Source organism: Diospyros lotus, chromosome 14 (genome assembly GCF_014633365.1).
Source record: "Diospyros lotus cultivar Yz01 chromosome 14, ASM1463336v1, whole genome shotgun sequence".
Taxonomy (NCBI): Eukaryota; Viridiplantae; Streptophyta; class Magnoliopsida; order Ericales; family Ebenaceae; genus Diospyros; species Diospyros lotus.
This window is the reverse complement of record NC_068351.1, coordinates 35,124,046-35,143,910: the sequence shown is the minus strand read 5'-3', so window position 1 is coordinate 35,143,910 and position 19,865 is coordinate 35,124,046. Positions and strand designations below refer to the sequence as shown.

Genomic DNA, 19,865 nt, shown 5'->3' with positions numbered 1-19,865 from the left:
TAAAATAAAGTTACATTTACTGTAATTTAATAGTAATGGTGGGCGTGACTTTTGGAAATACAAAAAGTGTCTTCTGTAATTTAATAGAATTTTAGGGGGACTAAATATAATTTTCTCAAAATTTCAAAAGTTTCATATCTCAGTTCCTTCTTCCAATAGCTAGGAACCGAGAGAGAGCTTATAGAGTAGAAATGGTGTCGCCGATATATTTGTACCGAGGGAACCTCCACCAGGTTCCCGACCAGCCTCGGGAATGGCCGATGCCACCTCGCACGGTCTCCCTCAGAGACTTTCGTATCCTCACTCGCCGCCGCGACGCTGCCCTTGCTCGCCTTCGTTCCGACTCCTCAGACCTTGACCCAAACCCTAACACCAACCATGCTGCGAATCAAGAAGAAGAAGTAGATGCGAAAGAGAATAAACCAACGGAGGAAGAGACTCATGGAGGAGACGCCTGCAATCGGAAGACTCTGGATGGCGGTGATTTGTCGCCGAAATCTGTTGATGGCTCTGATGCATTTCAGGATGTGAAACCTGAAGGGGCGTCTAAAAGCGCCGTCAATCCAACGGATGCGACTGGAAAATCACAGGACGAAATGCTAGTGGAGACAGAGGTACTCATTACTTTTGTGGTTATCTTTTAGAAACTTCATTGTTTGGCTGCTCTGGCTGCTTCTTAGTTCAAATTGATATGAACATATACAACTGGAACTGGTTGTTCACGATTACAACAAAAAAAAAAAAAAAAGAAAGAAAAGAACTGAAGAAGTGTTGTAGTGTATATGCAAGTTTGAAAGCATCGAGGAAATTGATAGGACGAGTTGCGGAAAATAACTCGCTCTTGTTTAGCAGGGTATGTGTATTCACAAGTTTTTCTGGAGGATTTTTACATCCATTACATGAATATAATCAGAATATGCACATTCTTGAAGAATAAACAGGGTTCTAAGGCATTTTTTGAGTTATACATATATAGAGTTATTTGTGAAGAAAGAAAACAGAAAAACCCAAGAATAGAAGGGAAAGCAGAAATAAAAAGAACAATGACTATATCACCAAATGGCTTTTTCATGGGTTCACTTGAAGTTCTCATTGTTAAACCATTTTGTGCTATTTGTAATACTGTTTGGAAACAATGATTCTGTTGAAGCTTTGTAAAACAATTGCTTAAAATATGGGTAAGCAAAATGAATTGATGGCTCTGATGCATTACAGGATGCAAAACCTGAAGGGCTGCCTCAAAGCGCCACTGATCCAGCTGATGCAAGCGGAAAATCACATGTCAAAATGCCAGTGGAGGCAGAGGTAACTCGTGACTAAGAAAGACAATAATGAGAAATAAATGAGCTTATTCATGGAGATAAAAAAAATAAAAATAAATATAAATAACAGATTTAACAAATGAGCCAATGACGAAGTCTAAATAAGTTAAAGATTTGTAATTGTTTTAACATACTTAGACATCTTCCACTACACATTTAAATAAATAGTTAATGATAAATTTGACATAAAAGCATAGTTAACACTTCTCTAATTCAACTATACTCGGATCCTCTTTAATGAACTAAGCACTATATCACCAACTAAAAAACTTGTGAAGTGTCAAATCAAGAGCCTCCTTCTAGAATTCCAAGTAAATATGAAAATGTACTAATTAATAAATAGTTTGAATTTAATGAATTATGTAATAAGAGTTGTTACCTGTTTATGTTGGCAAAGTAACAACAATTATTTTAACAAAAACTTGAGGTTATGTTAGTAATAGCCTAATAGGAATTGACAAGATAAACAAGTAAACGATGGAACAGAAAGATGTGGAGGACATATCAAGGTTTTCCTATTACAATGGAATCCCTCCAAGGATACCTATTAAGTCCTTGCTTATATGCCTTAGTAATGGATGAACTCAGTAAACATGCCCAGGCAGAGGTGTCATGGTGTAAACTATTTGCAAATAATATTGTGTTGGTGGATGAGACAAGAGAAAATGTGAATAGTAAAGGTTTTAGATTAAGTAAAGTGAAAATATGAGAATCACCATAGAATAATTCTCGTATTTATTTCTAAGTGTTGATATTGTTCAAACTTTATAACAACAGACCAAGTGTTCATTCCACTATGTGGGATCAAGTACATGAATTCTAGCTTTCCATTTATTTCTATCCATGCTCATATCTTTTTCTAAGGCCCTTAATTAATATTAAACTTAAGTGTTCCCAACTAAGTTTTCTTAGTCTTCCTCAACTTCTTTAGCTAATTGCTTGTTCCATTCCATCCACTCTTTTGACAAGAACCTATATTGGTTTTCTTTTCTGCCCAAACTATCTTATTTGTGTTTCACACATCTTATCATCAATAGGAGTCACTCTGATTTTGTTACGAATAACCTTATTTCTAATTTTATCTTTTCTTATACGGCCATGGATATATATTTACATCTTCATCTATGTTACATTCACTTATCTTGTAAATATTGGTGCTTTCTTGCCTAACATTTTGTGTCATACAACAAAGCTGGTCTTGTAATTGTCTTATAAAATTTTCCTTTTAGTTTTAATGAAATTTTACTATCACATAAAATGTCACATGCACTTTTCCATCTTAACCATATTGCCTTAATGCTATGTGTGATATCCTCGTTAATCTCCCCATCGTTTTGGATGATTATTCCAATATATCTAAAGTGATATTTTCTCAGTAGGACTAGATTTTCCAATTTTACCATAACACCATGTACACTCTTATTTTCAGTAAAACTTGCATTCCATTTGTTAAGGTTTCACTATACTTAATCTAGAACCTTTGGCTTCTAGAGTGTTCCTCCATAACTTGAGCTCGGTATGCACACCTTCTTTTGTTTCATCCACCAATACAATGTCATCTACAAATAGCATGCACCATGGCAATATTATAAGCATTAATACTGGATTTTGATTCATGGTTATAAAACCCAAAAGAAACAATATTTGACAGCATATCCATGGGATATTATTTAGTTGATTTGAGAATCATCAATGTGAATAGATATCTGAACATACTTATCTACAAAGCTTTGGTCTGAATCAAGATGAAATAGAGGAGAAAATAGGTGAGAGAAGGATGTAAATTCATGTAAGTCATCACTTCTACAGTATTTGTATCCATCTGAATCATGATAAATAAATAACTAGGTTGCACTGCACATAAAATTATGAGTGGAGCTTCAAGATGCAAAGGTTTTCCTTTTACTTTTTTTTGTTTATTTTTGTATACGTATTGTTTTCCTTTGTTTGGTTCTCTTGTGGTTTATAATAGAACAAATCGTTAATATACCATGCTTTGGGCTTTGGGTCTCAATGATTGGAATCTTTCACGCTGAATTTTGGGATCTTTAGCCATGTCTTGCACATACCCCATGAACACCATAAGCTCATTATCTGACTGGAAAGAACTTCTCCTTCTGAATTATAAAACTTCTTTACCTTCTTCTCTTATTGGTTCTTAAGATTTTTACTTGGATGTACCAGGCAAGCATCAAAGTGGATGTCTTAATTGATAAAGAGAAAAGGAAAAAGGAAATTCAGGACAGATTGCAAACTCTGAATGGAAAGAAACATAATTTAGTACAACTGCTGAAACAGGTAGTATTATGTTTCACCATTATTTTGTACCTCTTCACACTTCGTGTATATAGGACCTTTTGCTCCAACATTCTTCCTCTACAATAATCAGTAACTTGGCTGTTTGATGGTGTTCTCACCAGATCTTGAATGTAGAAGAAGAATTGAAGAGGCGAAGTAGCCCACAAGGAGTAGGAAATCGTCCATCCGTTCCACTTCAAGTGGATGCTATGAATGATTCTGGGTCAATGACTAGGCTTGCCACTCCTAGGTTGGGGTCAGATGGAAATCTTGGCCATGTTGAACCTGGAGAAGCTGATGATCTTTCAAACCAGAATGTGCATTCTCGCCATTTGCTTCGCACAAGTAGCACATCACCATCTTCTGATTCTCCTCATAGAAGACCAGCCTTAACTGTGGTAATATATACTGATTTTTTCTTGCCAATAAATCTGATTGTGGAGTGAGATTTTGGTTTATTTTCTATTACTAGCATATATTATGTGGTAGTTAGCCAAATAGAAAAATAAATTAGTGTAGAATTATATGGAAGATATAATTAGTAACGCTTGTTGAACCCTTTGCTTTCCTCATGAATCTGTCATTATAAATTTCATGAGCTTAATTTCTTGTATTTGCTTTGTGTTCTGTTTACAATGACTGGTATCTTAAAGAGCCATTTAATTGGTTGAATGATTTGTTCTGTTGCCGAGGACATGTTGAAGCTATTGGGTCATTGCTACTTTGTGGTTACTGAACATATGAATTCTGATAGGGCCTTTGTTTTCCATGTACTTTCTTTGCATGACATAGCACACTGTTGTATTTTTAACTGAACAGCATCTTCCTAATGTCTGTGGTAAAAGAGATTGAAATAAAAATAATTTTTACTTATGCACTCTACAATACTAAGCGTCAATGTCAGTTTGTCACCTCAGAATTTGCACCTACATGGAGCATCCGGTCATTAAGAAACTAATTTATGAAGTCATCTCAAGAGATAACAAGTTTGATGAAACCTTGGAAGACTGAAAAAAAAAATTAACCTCTCAGAACTTTTTTGAGGTTATTAGGAACTTTTTCAGAATCTTTTTCTCTTTCCAGAAACATTATGGAATTTCTTCATATCTGATACCTAACTGATCGCAAGTTTAAAATCTGTTCTGCTCTTGGGATTTTACCGTTCCTAGTTTGGTGACGACTGCGAACCCATTGTTGGAGATATAAATTCCAGCTACATGATTTTTATATTGAATTGCGAATGGAATAACTAGTTGACTTTAAAAACTCAACTAGTCAAGTACACCCCATCTTTTAGCAAGCAAGGAACTTCCCAACCTGAAACTTTTTAAGTAATCAGCTCACCTTCTTATTCATGTTAGCTCTTAAACTATTGATAGACAAGACTCGTGGGATGAATTCAGAGAATTGGCTCACAATGCTCTTCCCCTCAAAAGCCAACCCCACTTAATTGGATTATGGCTGTGGTTTATGATTTTTTCTTTTTTGTTTTCATTCAAGAAAAGGTTGCATAAGATATTAAACATTAATCATAGAATTTGTGCTAGTGTCAACAATTTGGCTGTGGAAGTCTCTTTGATAATACTGAACAGTCTGTTGGTGTAGGCTGACTTTTGAACGTATATATGCCTATTTGTTGCTGATTTATTCAGCTGTCTACGATCTATAAATACTACAAGAGAGAGAAAACTAAGATTATCTTTTGATACCTGATGTGGAACTCAAGTTTAGTCAAACTCATGGGTAATTGACTGCATGTGTCATGACCCAACCTACAGGGTTGTGAATGGCTCCTAGGGTCCTAGAACCGCCATCCAATTTCAATCAACTATGAATAGGATGAACCTTGAATACACACACATTCATATAAACAATGATTCAGAATCCATATTGAATAATACAACCCATAATCAAGGGTATTCTACATATGTAGTCTCATCTCAACATTCGAGGTACATAACAATATGGAGGTTACATAACAAGTGGTGGACCAATCCTAACTGTGCATCCTGAACAGGATGTCTAAATAAAAAATAGGGGGAACAGGGCCAACTGAACCTCCCTCATACCAAAATGAACTCTAAATATGATTTCTTGCCTCAAAGTCAGTCAAGAAATAAAATCTGAGAAGAGAATCACTAGGTAAGAGTCACATGACAGTGAATAGATAGGCAATGTTATATGACAGATTGGGAAAAAAATCGATGCAGAGCAGGGAATCCATACGTGAGAGTTAGGGAATATAGTATAAATGAAAGTAAATTTTTATCACTCGAGTACACAAATACATAGTGTAAGAAAATGAGCCTGGGGGAGTTGAAGAACAATGACCCATCATTGGCCAACATTCAGGGTTGGCATCTCGTCTGCTAAGGTGGATGAGGTGCACCTATGACTGACATCACCCACAGTTAGCCTAAAATATCCTAACTAGACTACACCTAATGCAGTAGAAGTCATGTAAAAAGGGTGGGCTATATGTGGTAGAATTCATGTATATGTCAAACTGTCATATCAATAGTCACATCAAACCTACCCAACAATATAAGAACCCTTGCCCCCCAAGTAGTAGTACATCTGTTTGACAAATATTTCATGTTTATTGATGCTGCAAACAGTATATACATATATATGTACACACACACAATAACATTTAGAGAGGAAATGCATGCAATAAATATCATGTCAAGAAAATGCTATCATAACATACACCTAGTACTCACAGTTTACTGGCAAAGCAGCAGTTAGGTGTGCCTCCCCAGGAGTGTATTAGGTGTGCCTATCATCAAAATGAAAATGTCAGTATAAAACCAAATATATTACTTGTAACCTATCCCTGATCCTTATCAACCCTAACCCAACCTAAACTTGCTTCATTGAATTGGACCATTTCAATGCTTCCAACCTCTAGACAAATGTTGAAAAAGGATAGAATGGACCCAATCATATGGACCAGGTTGGACATGGAAGCAGGTCAGGACACAACCAGCAGTCACCAAACCAGGCCATCACTGAGGCAGCCTAAGTTTGTGTTTCACAAAAGCCTGTTGGCCCCACAGTAGTTGTTGGGATTTGGCTGTGAAAAGGGCTGCACAGTTGTAGCTGGGCCACCCAAGGGCTAGGCTAGATCAGCTTGCGTGGTCCTAATGCCGAGAGCTGGGCTGGGTCAGGCTCGAGCAGACCAAATAGCTAGATTGAAACTTGGGCTAGCTGAATTGGACCTGACCAAACTGGTTGGACTGCCCAATTGGTTGAGGAATGGTCAGTCCAAGTGGGCCTGTATACCGTATATAATGGGTGCTTACAGCTAAGCTTCAGTTGAGCTTATTTCAATATGGCATATCCAATTTGGGGCAAGCTATCTCAAATGGGCATAGGTGTTAAAAGGTTTACCTAAGATTAGTCTTAAGGCTTGGAAGATAGAAAGGATTCAAAAAGGAAGCAAGGTAACAGTCGTTTGTGTTAAGTAGCTGTTAGGTTGATTGTAACGGTAACTGCCCTTTATATATAAGGCGGTTTACCGGTTATTATATCTCCTTTTAACTCCCGCCTCTATATTCTATAAATAGAGGGGTCATTTAGACGGCTGAATTCATTCTGTATCTTGAGAGAGATTGTGCGCTGTGTGTGTGAGAGAAAAGTGAATTACTGTGCTTTGTAATCTCCTGTAGATCAGCTTGTGTATAGGGTTGTGAGGACAGTGCTTGTATTATCTCTTTGTTTTTCCAAGATAGTGGAACCAAAGCCTCATCAGTCTGGACATAGGGTCTTCGAACCAGGATAAATCCTTGGCATATTGGGTGTGATTGTGTGAGTTTCTTGTTCTATTCAATTCTGTCAAAACTGTGTGAGGATTGGTGTCTTTCTTGAGGGTTGAGTGTGAGTGTGTGAAGCGGAAATTGTGGCAACAATAGGAATATTTGAACCTGGATAAGAATAGAGTTGGACTTCTAACCTCCATCATCATTGACTGCACCTTATTCTAGCCAAGTTAGGGTCAGTGAATTGGACTTGTAACCAAACAAGGAAAATTCTAGGTTTGGATAGGGTTTCTCAAAATAAGAAGGCGCGTCTTGGTATTCAGTCATCACAAAGATTGAGGCCTGCCAAAGGGACTGTTGACCTGCCACTCTGGCTGTGATTTCTGATTGGCAGAATAGCTGGAGCCACCTAGCCTAAAGCTTGTGCTATTGGCAGAGATGGAAGGAAATAGTGAAGATTTCCATTATCTTGGTGTGGTGATGCTGTCAAGAAGGGTAGACAGTAGGGTTAGGTTTGCTGGAGGTTGAGGGTAAGGTTCTCAACTTACTAGACAGTTGATTCTGAGGGGTATTCACATGGCTGGGAAATCAACACAGAAGGGGAATGCACATACTAGGGTTTCAGTTGCTAAGGGACTAGGGTTTTGTTGTATAAACAAAGAGGAAACTGTGGTAGGGTTTGGCTACCAAGGGTCTAGGGTTTTGGTAGACCCATCATTGAAGCCCATATCAGAAAAATAAAATGAGAAGGGGAGAGATATAGCACAGAAAGGAGGTAAGGACAAAGGGTATATCACTGTGAGAGAGAGAGTAGGGAGTGGTTGTATAATGTGTTAGATAAATACAAAGGAACTGTTTGTATATACCTCAAGAGAACAACATAAGCATATATATACATACATTTTCTTAAAGATAAATACACTAATACCCCCTTACTTATCTTATTTAACACTCCCCCTCAAGCTGGAGCATATATATTGAGCATGCCTAGTTTGGTACAAATATAATTCACACGAGACCCTCTAAGCGACTTGGTGAGTAAATCAGTCAGTTGATCATTGGAACCCACATATGTTGTAACTACATTCCCAGAGAGCACATTTTCTCTAACAAAATGACAATCAATTTCAATATGTTTGGTTCTCTCATGAAACATAGGGTTAGAGGCAATATGCATTGTAGCCTGGTTGTCACAAACCAATTGCATAGGCTTAACCTGCGTAACTCCTAACTCCTCAATTAATTGTTTCAACCACACTAGCTCACATGTTGTTACGGCCATTGCCCTGTATTCAGCCTCTGCACTGGATCTGGCAACAACAGTTTGCTTCTTACTTTTCCAAGAGACTAGGTTTCCACCCACAAAAACACAGTATCCAGATGTGGATCTCCTGTCACTAGGTGATCCTGCCCAATCAGCATCTGTATCTCCCACAATCTGACTGTGCTCATGATTTTGATACAATATACCCTGACCAGGGGTAGGCTTAATATATCGAAGAATACGTATCACTGCATCCTAGTGACTGTCACAAGGTGAATCCAAGAACTGACTTACCATACTCACAGCAAATGAAATATCAGGACGAGTGACAGTGAGGTAATTAAGTTTCCCAACTAATCGACGGTAGCGCCCATGATCAGAAAGAGGCTCCCCCTGTCTCGATAACAGCTTGATATTTGGATCCATAGGGGTATCTGTAGGTTTACATCCAAGCAATCCTGTCTCTTCTAGCATATCCAAGGCATACTTCCTTTGAGAAATATAGATGCCTTGCTTTGACCGAGCTACCTCAATACCCAAAAAATATCTCAAAGGACCCAAATCCTTCGTCTGAAACTGTTGGTGAAGATGTGCCTTCAATTCAGTGATACCAACATCATCATCCCCTGTAAGTACTATATCATCAACATACACCACTAGAAGAATGTGGCGGCCAGACTGAGAACGATGAAAAACAGAATGATTAGCTTCACTGCGAGTTAACCCAAACTCAAGAATAGCTGAACTAAATCGACCAAACCAAGCTCGAGGAGACTGTTTTAAACCGTATAGAGATTTCGAAAGCGACACACCAGTCCAGACTCCCCCTGAGCAACAAAGCCAGGAGGTTGCTCCATATACACCTCCTCCTGTAAATCGCCATGGAGAAAGGCATTTTTGATGTCCAATTGATGAAGATGCCAGTGAAACATAGCAGCAAGGGATAAGAAAAGGCGAACAGAGGAGATCTTAGCAACAGGAGAGAATGTATCGCCATAATCAAGACCATAAACTTGAGTGTATCCTCTAGCAACAAGGCGAGCCTTAAGACGATCAATCCGGCCATCAGGGCCAACTTTAACAGTGTAAACCCAGCGACAACCAACAGTAGACTTACCCTTGGGAAGAGGTACTAAGTCCCAAGTCCCAGTGGAATGTAAAGCAGACATTTCTTCAACCATAGCAGCCCGCCACCCTGGATGGGAAAGAGCTTCGGGAACAAATTTAGGAGGTGAAACAGAAGATAAAGAAGAAACAAAAGCAGAATATCCAGGGGACAAATAATCATAGCTAACAAAATGGGAGATAGGATGGCGAGTACCTTTACGAAGAGCAATAGGCAAGTCAAGATCAAAAGTCGAAGGCGACGGACCAGAGGAGGAAGAACGAGTTGGCACCAGGGATGAGTCAGGAGACGGCTCCCGCGGACTAGCGACAACAGTCGGTGCTGGTTGGGCTACGAGATGTGGACGCCGTTGATAGACCTGAAGATCAGAGCGATCAAGGTGAGAGGCAAATGATGGTGGAGATGGTGAAGGCGTTGGAGATGAAGGTGATGTGAGGTCAAGAGAAGGAACAAGTAAAGGTAACCCAACAGACACAGAATCGGAGAATTAAGAACAGAAGATGGCATGTGGTTAATTAAGTAACATGCAGTTAAGACATCATCACTCCAGTATTGAAGTGAAACATGCATATGAAGAAAAAGTGTGCGGGTTGTCTCAATTAAATGGCGATTCTTGCATTCAGCTACCCCATTTTGTTGTGGGGTTCTAGGACACGAAGTCTGGTGAAGAATCCCATTGGATGCCATATAAAATCTAAATGGGAGAGACAAATATTCAAGAGCATTATCACTATGAAGAACACGGATAGGCAAATTGAACTGTGTTCTAATTTCAGCACAAAATGTAGTGAAGACTGAAAATAACTCTGAACGCGTTTTCATTAAATATAACCATGTAGTCCGAGAGAAATCATCAATAAATGTTACAAAATAACGAAAATCGTCTTGTGAACTGACACGACTGGAACCCCATACATCTGAATGGACTACTGAAAAAGGAGAACTAGCACGTTTAGTAACTCTACTTGGGAAAGAACTACGAATGTGTTTCCCAAATTGACAAGACTCGCACTCTAAGGAAGAAATACTAGAGAGACTGGGAACCAGCTTCTTGAGATTGGGAAGAGATGGGTGCCCCAACCGACAATGGACTTGTAGTGGGGAAGTTGTTGTCATGCACGCCGCTAAAGAAGCAGGGAGAGACAGATAGTAGAGACCATGAGACTCAAGCCCCGTGCCAATCATCCGTCCAATCCCCCGATCTTGCACAAGAACAGAATCAGACGAGAAAGTTATAGAGCAATTAAGACTGCGAGTGAGTTAACTGATAGAGAGCAAATTAAAGGTACATTGTGGTAAATGTAAAACAGATGATAATGGTAAAGTAGGAAGAGGTAATGCGGTACCAATATCCGTGACTGAGGCTTGAGAGCCATCAGCCAATGTAACAGGAGGTAGAGACTGCGAAGTTTGAACATGAGATAGGAGAGAACGATTACCAAACATGTGATTGGTGGCATCGGAGTCGAAGATCCATGGGCTAAGAGAAGATGAAGACTTAGTAAAGCAGGCAGTAGGGTTACCAGTGTCAGGAAAGGATGTGACAGGTGAAGTAGCCTGTTGTGCTGCTCGAAACTGAAGAAACTGAGCATACTCCCCCCCGGAGATAATCACTGGTGAGGAATCACTGGGTGTGCTAGATGTTGATGTGATCCAACCGATAGGAAGGATCTCCAATGGATGAAATGGATTGAATTGTATTTCAGAATTGGAATTACAAGAAAATGAAAGTAAGAACAGCAGCAACTGGGCGTTCAAGAGGCTCAGAACTCTCCTACAATAACTCCAAATTCTTCACACCTTTCTCACTCTCTTCCTACCCCTTTTATAAGCTGTTATTCCCTTCTCTCTCCTGCATAACCGTATTTGGTTATGCAGGCGTGTCTGCTGGTTTGTTACACAAACCAGCCAAATATCTATTCTACCCCTTAGCGCACCTGCTGATTGGTGCTTCCTCCAGCTGTACCCTCAACCCCCTTCGGATGCTTGTGACGTCTATAGTAAGTATGCAAAACCGGGGGCCTAACATCACTCCCTCCCCCAACTTTCACCTTGTCCTCAAGGTGAAAATTTGGAAACTGCTGCTGAATGAGGCTGAAAGGCTCCCAAGTGGCTTCTAATGGGGGTAACCCCTTCCATTGCAGAAGAACATCCAAACCTCCCACATTATTTCCTTTGCCTGGTCTGACTCCCAATACTGCCTCCGGTTCGACCAGCATCTCCAGCTCTGCACTTAACTGATTGGGAATATCCACCGTGGCTTGCAATGCCCCTTTGGCCTCTTGGAGCTTAGACACATGGAACACTGGGTGAATGCTGCAAGATGAAGGTAATTTTAACCTGTAAGCCACCGGTCCAACCTCCCTCTCAATCTCAAACGGACCATAGAATCTAGGAGCCAGTTTCTCATTGGCACGACCAGCCAATGACTTTCAACGATAGGGAATTAGTTTTAACTAAACTAGATCCCCTACTTGAAACTTTACTGCTCTTCTCTTCACATCAGCCCCTTTCTTCATTATAGCTTGAGCTCTTTGTAGTTGTGCCTTCAGTTCCTCCAGAATGTGATCTCTCTCGACAAGCTGCTGCTCTACCACTGAAACCGAAGTGGATCCCTTTTCAACTTTAAGTATTGCTGGCGGTTCGCGCCCATAGACGGCCTGGAAAGGTGTAGTTCTAGAGGCTGTGTGGTATGAAGTATTGTACCACAATTCCGCCCAAGGCAGCCACACAAACCAAGATTTTGGTTTGGAAGAAGCAAAGCAACGAAGGTAGGTCTCCAATGTCCTATTCAGCACCTCCGTTTGACCATCCGTTTGTGGATGGTAAGCTGTGCTGCGTTGGAGCTTGGTACCTTGGAGATGAAAGAGTTCCTCCCAGAATTTGCTCATGAATATCTTATCCCGATCAGACACAATGGACTGTGGTAGACCATGAAGCCTTACAACCTCCTTGATGAAGACTCCTGCCACTTCTCCAGCAGAAAAAGGGTGTTTCAACCCAATAAAATGGCCATACTTACTGAGTCTATCAACCACCACCAAAATCGAGTCTATTTTTCCTGACCTGGGTAAGCCTTCGATAAAGTCCATCGCAAGGTCTTCCCAAATTTGATTTGGAATCGGAAGGGGTTGCAAAAGTCCTCCTGGTTTGAGTGCCAGTACTTTGTTTTGCTGGCAAACCGCACAGTGGCTTACATACCTGTTAATGTCCCTCTTCATCCCCAACCAATACACACTTGCCGCGATCCTCTTGTAAGTCTTCAAGAATCCCGAGTGCCCCCCAACACTCCCATCATGACCCTCATGTTAGAGCAATGGGATGAGAGAAGAACCCTTTGGTAGATATATCCTCCCTTTGAGCTGGCAGAAAGCTTGCTCAGCCGCTTCATCCCAAAAGAAATTACCCTTCCTGAGTCTGTCCGTGAGTGGCCAAGCTATCTTGCCATAATCTTTAACAAAACGCCTATAGTACCCAGTGAGACCAAGAAAACCATGCAACTCCTTCAGTGTGGCGGGAGAGGGCCACTCTAACATGGTTTTTACCTTGTTATAATCAGCCGAGACTCCTTCATGTGATATAATGTGACCTAGGTACTCAATTTCCAATTGTCCGAACGAACACTTCTTCTTATTCGCAAATAAATGGTTAGCTGCCAACACCTCCAGAACATAGCACAAGTGCTGTGCATGCTGTTCAAAGTCTTTGCTAAAAACCAAGATGTCGTCGAAGAAAACTAGCACGAAACGCCTCATCTGTTCTCTGAAGATGTCATTCATCAGTGACTGAAATGTGGCTGGCGCGTTAGTTAATCCAAAAGGCATTACGAGGAATTCGTAGTGGCCTTCATGCGTCCGGAATGCTGTCTTTGGAATATCCTCTGCCTTGACGCGAATTTGGTGATACCTGGACTTAAGGTCGAGTTTGGAGAAGACCTTGGCTCCATGAAGCTCATCCAGCAGCTCTTCAATCACTGGAATTGGGAATTTGTCGGCCACTGTCACCTTATTTAATGCCTTATAATCCACATAGAACCTCCACCCTCCATCTTTTTTCTTGACCAGCAGAACCGGGCTCGAAAAGGGGCTGGAACTGGGTTGTATGATCCCTGCAGCTAGCATCTCTCCTACCATCTTTTCAATCTCGTTTTTCTGTAGATAGGGATAATGGTAGGGCCGCACACTGACCGGAGTTGTGCCTGGCAGCAGGTTGATGGCATGATCCTTCTTTCTGGAAGGAGGCAGCCCTTCAGGTGCTGAAAACACCTCCTCGAACTTAGCTAACACTTGCTTAAGGAACGGTGGGATCTCGACCGTTTTGTCACTGTAATCAGATGCCATCGTTCCCAATTCAAGCAGCACTCATTCTCCATTCTCCTTGAAAGCCTTCATCATTGCCTTCAGGGATACCAAGCTTTTGCTCAAGCTAGGGTCTCTCTGCAAGGTCACGGCTAATCCCCCCATCTGGAACTTCATAGTCAAGGCCTTCCAATCCACTCTCATTTTTCCCACCGCAGCCAACCACTTCATCCCAAGAATTACATCTGAGCTACCCAGCTCCAGAGGTAGAAAATCTTCCACTATTTGCAAGTTTTGTAGATGCAACTTTACCCCCTTGCAAATCCCGGCCCCTTGCACTGCCATTCCCGTGCCCATGATAACACCATAACCAGTTGTTTCTGTTCGTGGCAGTCCCAATCGTTGAACTAACTCGGCCGCTATAAAGTTGTGCGTCGCCCCCCCATCGATCAGTACTACTACTGGTTGCCCTTTGATAACGCCTTGTAGCTTCATGGTCTGCGGTGTTGTTAAACCAACCACCGAATTCATAGAGAGTTCAATGATTTCACTGCCTTGGTGCACTTCCTCTCCTCCCTCGTCTTCTCTCACCTCCGTGGTTCCCCTCTCGGATCCTTCCCTTTCTTTCTCTTCATCATAGATCATCATAACGTGCAGCTCCTTGTTCTTGCACCTGTGGCCAATCGAGTATTTCTCATCACAACGGAAACACAATCCCTTCTCCCTCTTGGCTTTCCACTCAGCCTCACTGAGCCGTTTAAAAGGAACATTACTACCACTCTCGGCCACTGGTAGCTTACTACTCACCTGGTTCGAGACTCTCGAATAAGGAGTCGGGCTTCTAGATTGAGTGGGAGGGATTCTAACGGTGTTAGTGGTAGAGTAGGTGGGAATTTTACTTCCCACTGGTCCGAACCCCCTACCGCAGCTCAGGACGACTGCATTTTTATCCTCTATACATTGCGCTATTAGCATGACCCGATCCAACCCCCTGGGTTGTAATACCTTGATCTCAGCCTTAATTTCAGGCTTAAGGCCGTTGATGAAATGTCCTTCCAAGAACGCCTCAGAGACGTCTGACACAGGTACCGCCAATGCCTCAAACATCAGCCTATATTCCTTAACCGTGCCTTCTTGTCGCAGAGCAAGGAACCTCTCTTCCAACAATCCTTCTTGAGTTGGGCGGAATCGGTTAAGAATTCCCTGCTTGAGCCCCTCCCAGCTACGGATCCCCCTGTGCCTAGACTCCCACTGGAACCAAGCGAGGGCCCCTGCCTCGAAGCATAGTGCAGCGGACTCTATCTTCTCATCCTCCGAGAGCTGGTTGATCGTGAAGTATCTCTCCGCCTTGAAAATCCAGTCGTCTGGATTGTCTCCTTCGAAGGTAGGCAGTTCCAGCCTCCTACCTCTCCCCTCCGGTCGCCATGCAACGCTCATGCTTCCCTCCATTCTGTGACTCATACCCCCTCCTGGTGTCACTTCGGAATCTGGGGTCAATTTCGGTGGCCAGTCGTTCCCATGAGCCTTAGCCTTCCGCTCCCGTTCCTGTTCGTCCCACCTTGTGCGCATGATAGCAAACTGCTCCAGCATTTCTGCTACGTTCCGGTTGATGGTTTGAATCTCTCCCCTCATCGTGTCAACCTTCCCCTCCAGGTCCCCCACTCTCTTGGTTAAGTTTACCATGGCGATCGACTATTGCTCTGATACCAAAATGATGTGATCCAACTGATAGGAAGGATCTCCAATGGATGAAATGGATTGAATTGTATTTCAGAATTGGAATTACAAGAAAATGAAAGTAAGAACAGCAGCAACTGGGCGTTCGAGAGGCCCAGAACTCTCCTACAATAACTCCAAATTCTTCACACCTTTCTCACTCTCTTCCTACCCCTTTTATAAGCTGTTATTCCCTTCTCTCTCCTGCATAACCGTATTTGGTTATGCAGGCGTGTCTGCTGGTTTGTGTAACAAACCAGCCAAATATCTATCATACCCCTTAGCGCACCTACTGATTGGTGCTTCCTCCAGCTGTACCCTCAACCCCCTTCGGATGCTTGTGACGCCTATAGTAAGTATGCAAAACCGGGGGCCTAACAGATGCCTGACTCTCTGAAACGCCCACAACTATGTTAGCAGTACTGGCTGCATGAGGTGGACGTCCATGTAGGCGATAACAAGTCTCTCTAGTGTGACCAAGGCGATTATAATAGGAGCACTGGGGTCGTGGACGACCACCACCCCGACGACCACCACGACTAGTCGGGGTCGTAACTAGGGCGGAGTGATCTCCAGCAACGGACATGCCACGATCAACAGTAATAGAGGAGGCTCTAAGTAGTCTGGCAAATACTTCTGTCAGAGGAGGAAGAGAGGCACTGCCGAGAATCTGTGTCTTAACTGAGTCAAGCTCTGGTCAAACTCCATGAAGACAGAGGATAGTAAACATTTGATCGCGTTGGTGCTGTTGTTTCTTGATATCGGTATCAAAGGGCATCAACTCGTTAAAGTCAGTAATAGAAGCTTGAAGCTTACCCAAATATGTGGTCATATCCAAATCAGTCTGTCGTAAATTGAACAAGACACAAATCACATCATAAATACGAGTGATGTCACTAGTATACAGCTCACGAGCCCGAGTCCATAGGGCACTACACTCTCGAAGAGGTCGAAATATCGGCATTAAGGTCAGCTCAATGGTCTACCACAATAAACTCAATAACTGGGCATCTACCACAATAAACTCAATAACTGGGCATCCACTCTCCGCCAAAGAGGTTGATCCCCCTCAGAAACAGTTGAAATAGTCTTTGATAAATGATCCTCAAGGCCATGACCAAGAAACCAAATTTCAACTGCACATGACCAAGTGGGATAATTATGTCCGCTCAATTTTTTCGTTGTAATAACCGGTGTGCCTGAAAAATGGGGAATGGTCACCGGTGTGGACATGGTGGAGCGGCTTGTGGATGAAGAGTGAGCTGGAGATGAATCCATGATACAGAAAGAACAGCAAATCTGGAGCAGATTTGATTACACAACCAAAGAGAGGGAAGACAGATTTGGAGCAATGGCAGATCTGGAGCAGATTGGGTTACACGACCAAGGAGAAGAAAGAACAGATCTGGAGCAATACCAGATCTAGAGCACAACAGCTGAAGCTATCACTCGAGTTCGCCTGAGGATGGCCGAATTTGGACAGGCGCGGCGAAGGCGACAGAGAGATGATCGGGACAGAGGCAGCGACAGTGAGGGCGGGCTCGGGCGCGGGCGTGGCGACGGCGGGGGCGCAAGCGCGGCGAGGGTGAGGGCGCAGGCCTGGCGACGGAAAAGGTGAGATCTGGGCGCGGCCGAACCAGATCTGGAGAAGAGGAGTCGCGATCTGGAGAAGAAGAGCCGCGACAGTGAGGGAAACAGCGGCCGACGAAGAGACCTGCGGTGATGACGACAGCGGGCAAAGCGACTGGCGGTGATGGCGTCGGCTGACGGCGGCGGCTAGGGTTAGGTTAGGGTTTGGGCTCTGATACCATGTTAGATAAATACAAAGGAACTGTTTGTATATACCTCAAGAGAACAACATAAGCATATATATACATATATTTACTTAAAGATAAATACATTAATACCCCCTTACTTATCTTATTTAACAATATGCATATATAACTTGTCTCGTACTTCATGGTCAAGATGTTGCTGGTGGTTGTTGTTCGACCTCCTTTGTCACCATGAGATGCATAATGGAGAGGCTGAAACAAACCAGGAAGATGGAGAAAAGGGTAAAAATTGAAGAGGATTCAGGGGATTTAGTTCGTTTAGAGAGAGATTGATACTCAGACCAATATAGAGAGAATTATAGGGAAGCCCGCGTGGTGCCCTGACAGACCTTGCATGAGGTGACGCATGGCACATTGTGGCCTCAGGCTAGCCTGATTGCGTGGAGCAGCCTGCTTTCTTAATTTATTTTTCAGGCTGGGCTTAACAGCATGATTTGTTGCTTATTCATGAGAACTTTTATCAGGAAGCCTAACTGGGATCCACAAAGTTCTTTGGGATTATTACTAGCAGTAATGAGGAGTATATGTAACTTGGCATTCTGAGGCAATGAAATGTCTTAGTAGAATAGAACAACTTGTTTTAGTAATCTTAAAAATCAACTGTCTTCAAAGGTAACAAGAATAGTAATAACAAAGATGGGGTCGTACTGATCAAAGAAAGGAACAATAGTAAACTGAGATTTATTTTTAGCAATAGTAATCTTTACTGCTAGTGTAGTGATGTGAAATTTATTAACACCAAGTGGCTTTTTTTTCAGGTTCCACATCCTCCTCGAGCAAGCTTGGCTGTTGTTGGCAGTCCGTCACGTTTTGCTCCCCCAGGGCACCAAGGTCATCCTACAAATCCGCCAACAGTATCTGTTTCCGGGACAAGTTACATGGCTTCCTCCCCTTCTCCTGCCGCTTCAGGTGGTACTTCAGCATTTAGAGATTGTAGACAGCCAAGTCCATGGAATTAGAAGCTTTGATGCTTTTGCTTTTCTTCAGTCAGTTGAGAAATAAACGTGCCAAGGGGGCCTGATTCGAATTCAACTTTCTGCAGAACAGGGACAGATCCCCTAGTTTCCAAATGTGTAAAAATCTCTCTTTAAGCTAATGTTTGGTACTTTCCATTATAGACCAGAGTGCAAGGCTATCTACTTTCAATAACTGTCAGCATCGCTCCTGTAAATTCAAGAATCTTGGTTGTAAATGTGTTAGAAAGAACTGAAACATGAGCAGTCATTAGCCTGAGTTGCCGGCTATGTTCTTGTTATCGTCTAGTTTAATGATGATCCAGAACTCTCTGATCTATATTATATAAACTTATCTTCTGGATTTCAAAATAGTTTTGTTGCCGAGGGGCATCAGCTTTCTTTAGATTCGTGCACAGATAAATGCTGCGACACATGAGCAAGCACAATCACTGCCTGCATATCAGAGAACTTGGAGAAGTATTCTGTTATAAGTTGCAGTCTTTCCTTTACTTGGCCAAGATCCTCTTTCCTGACTTGAACCTGTGAGTCACAACGGAGCAAAGCTACCACAGCAACAAGGTTCACCTTCTGTGCCATGCCAATTTTATTTGACCATCTTGCTTTAATGCCTTGAGCTTGCTCCTGTTACAGGTTGGCCAAAATTACACTGATTGCAAATTATTCATGAGAATGACAAGAGGTAGATTGGACGCCACTCCTTTTGTCAATTATGTAAGGTAATTGTACCTCTTCTTGTTTGTGTTGTTTCATATACTTTGTTTGCTTGTGTTTGCCATTCATATTTTATCTGCAACTGAGGGTGTAAACGAATTAATGCTTTTGGTGAACAAGTTCAGTTTGAACAGGCTACCTTGTGGAGAAGTACAGTCTAAATTTCTTTGATTCTTTTCCTAATTAAAGAAGAGAACACCTTCATTGTAATATAGAAGCTGCAGAAAATAGGACTTCATGCTATATAGAACATCTTCATTAGGTTTCTGTCATGTTACACACATGCTCTGTCGCTTTGTAGATTTGCATTTGTTATCCTTACCACACATGTTAGCCTGTTCCTTCACCACAGTTTGTTCCCTCAATACCACCTTGTCATTTATGCTTCTTTCCCTCACAGGCATGTTTGCCAGCCCTGTGCCTGGAAGGAGTCAATTCTGAAACCTAACCTTTGCTCAATAATCTCTTGCTTTTAGGTTAATTAGGAAAGCATTTATATAGCTATATGTTTACCATCATGATTTTGTTCTATTGTACTTTTTCAATTTTTGCTTATT

At 42.0% G+C, this 19,865-nt stretch overlaps 1 protein-coding gene across 1 annotated transcript; it reads left to right on the top strand.

The window, feature by feature from the left end:
* The first annotated feature begins 149 nt into the window (after positions 1-149).
* LOC127790686 (uncharacterized) lies at positions 150-18,875 on the top strand. Its single transcript, XM_052320289.1, has 5 exons — positions 150-614; positions 1,216-1,305; positions 3,507-3,620; positions 3,743-4,018; positions 18,379-18,875. The coding sequence occupies exons 1-5, from the start codon at positions 192-194 to the stop codon at positions 18,577-18,579; spliced, it is 1,104 nt and encodes a 367-aa protein (XP_052176249.1). The 5' UTR covers positions 150-191; the 3' UTR covers positions 18,580-18,875.
* The last annotated feature ends 990 nt before the right edge of the window (positions 18,876-19,865 follow it).

Excerpts from the sequence above, each read along its gene's own strand:
- LOC127790686 (XM_052320289.1), top strand. The coding sequence starts at position 192 with ATGGTGTCGCCGATATATTTGTACCGAGGGAACCTCCACCAGGTTCCC. Across the intron at positions 3,621-3,742 it reads TAGTACAACTGCTGAAACAG|ATCTTGAATGTAGAAGAAGA; the intron begins GTAGTATTATGT and ends TGTTCTCACCAG. Across the intron at positions 4,019-18,378 it reads GAAGACCAGCCTTAACTGTG|GTTCCACATCCTCCTCGAGC; the intron begins GTAATATATACT and ends CTTTTTTTTCAG.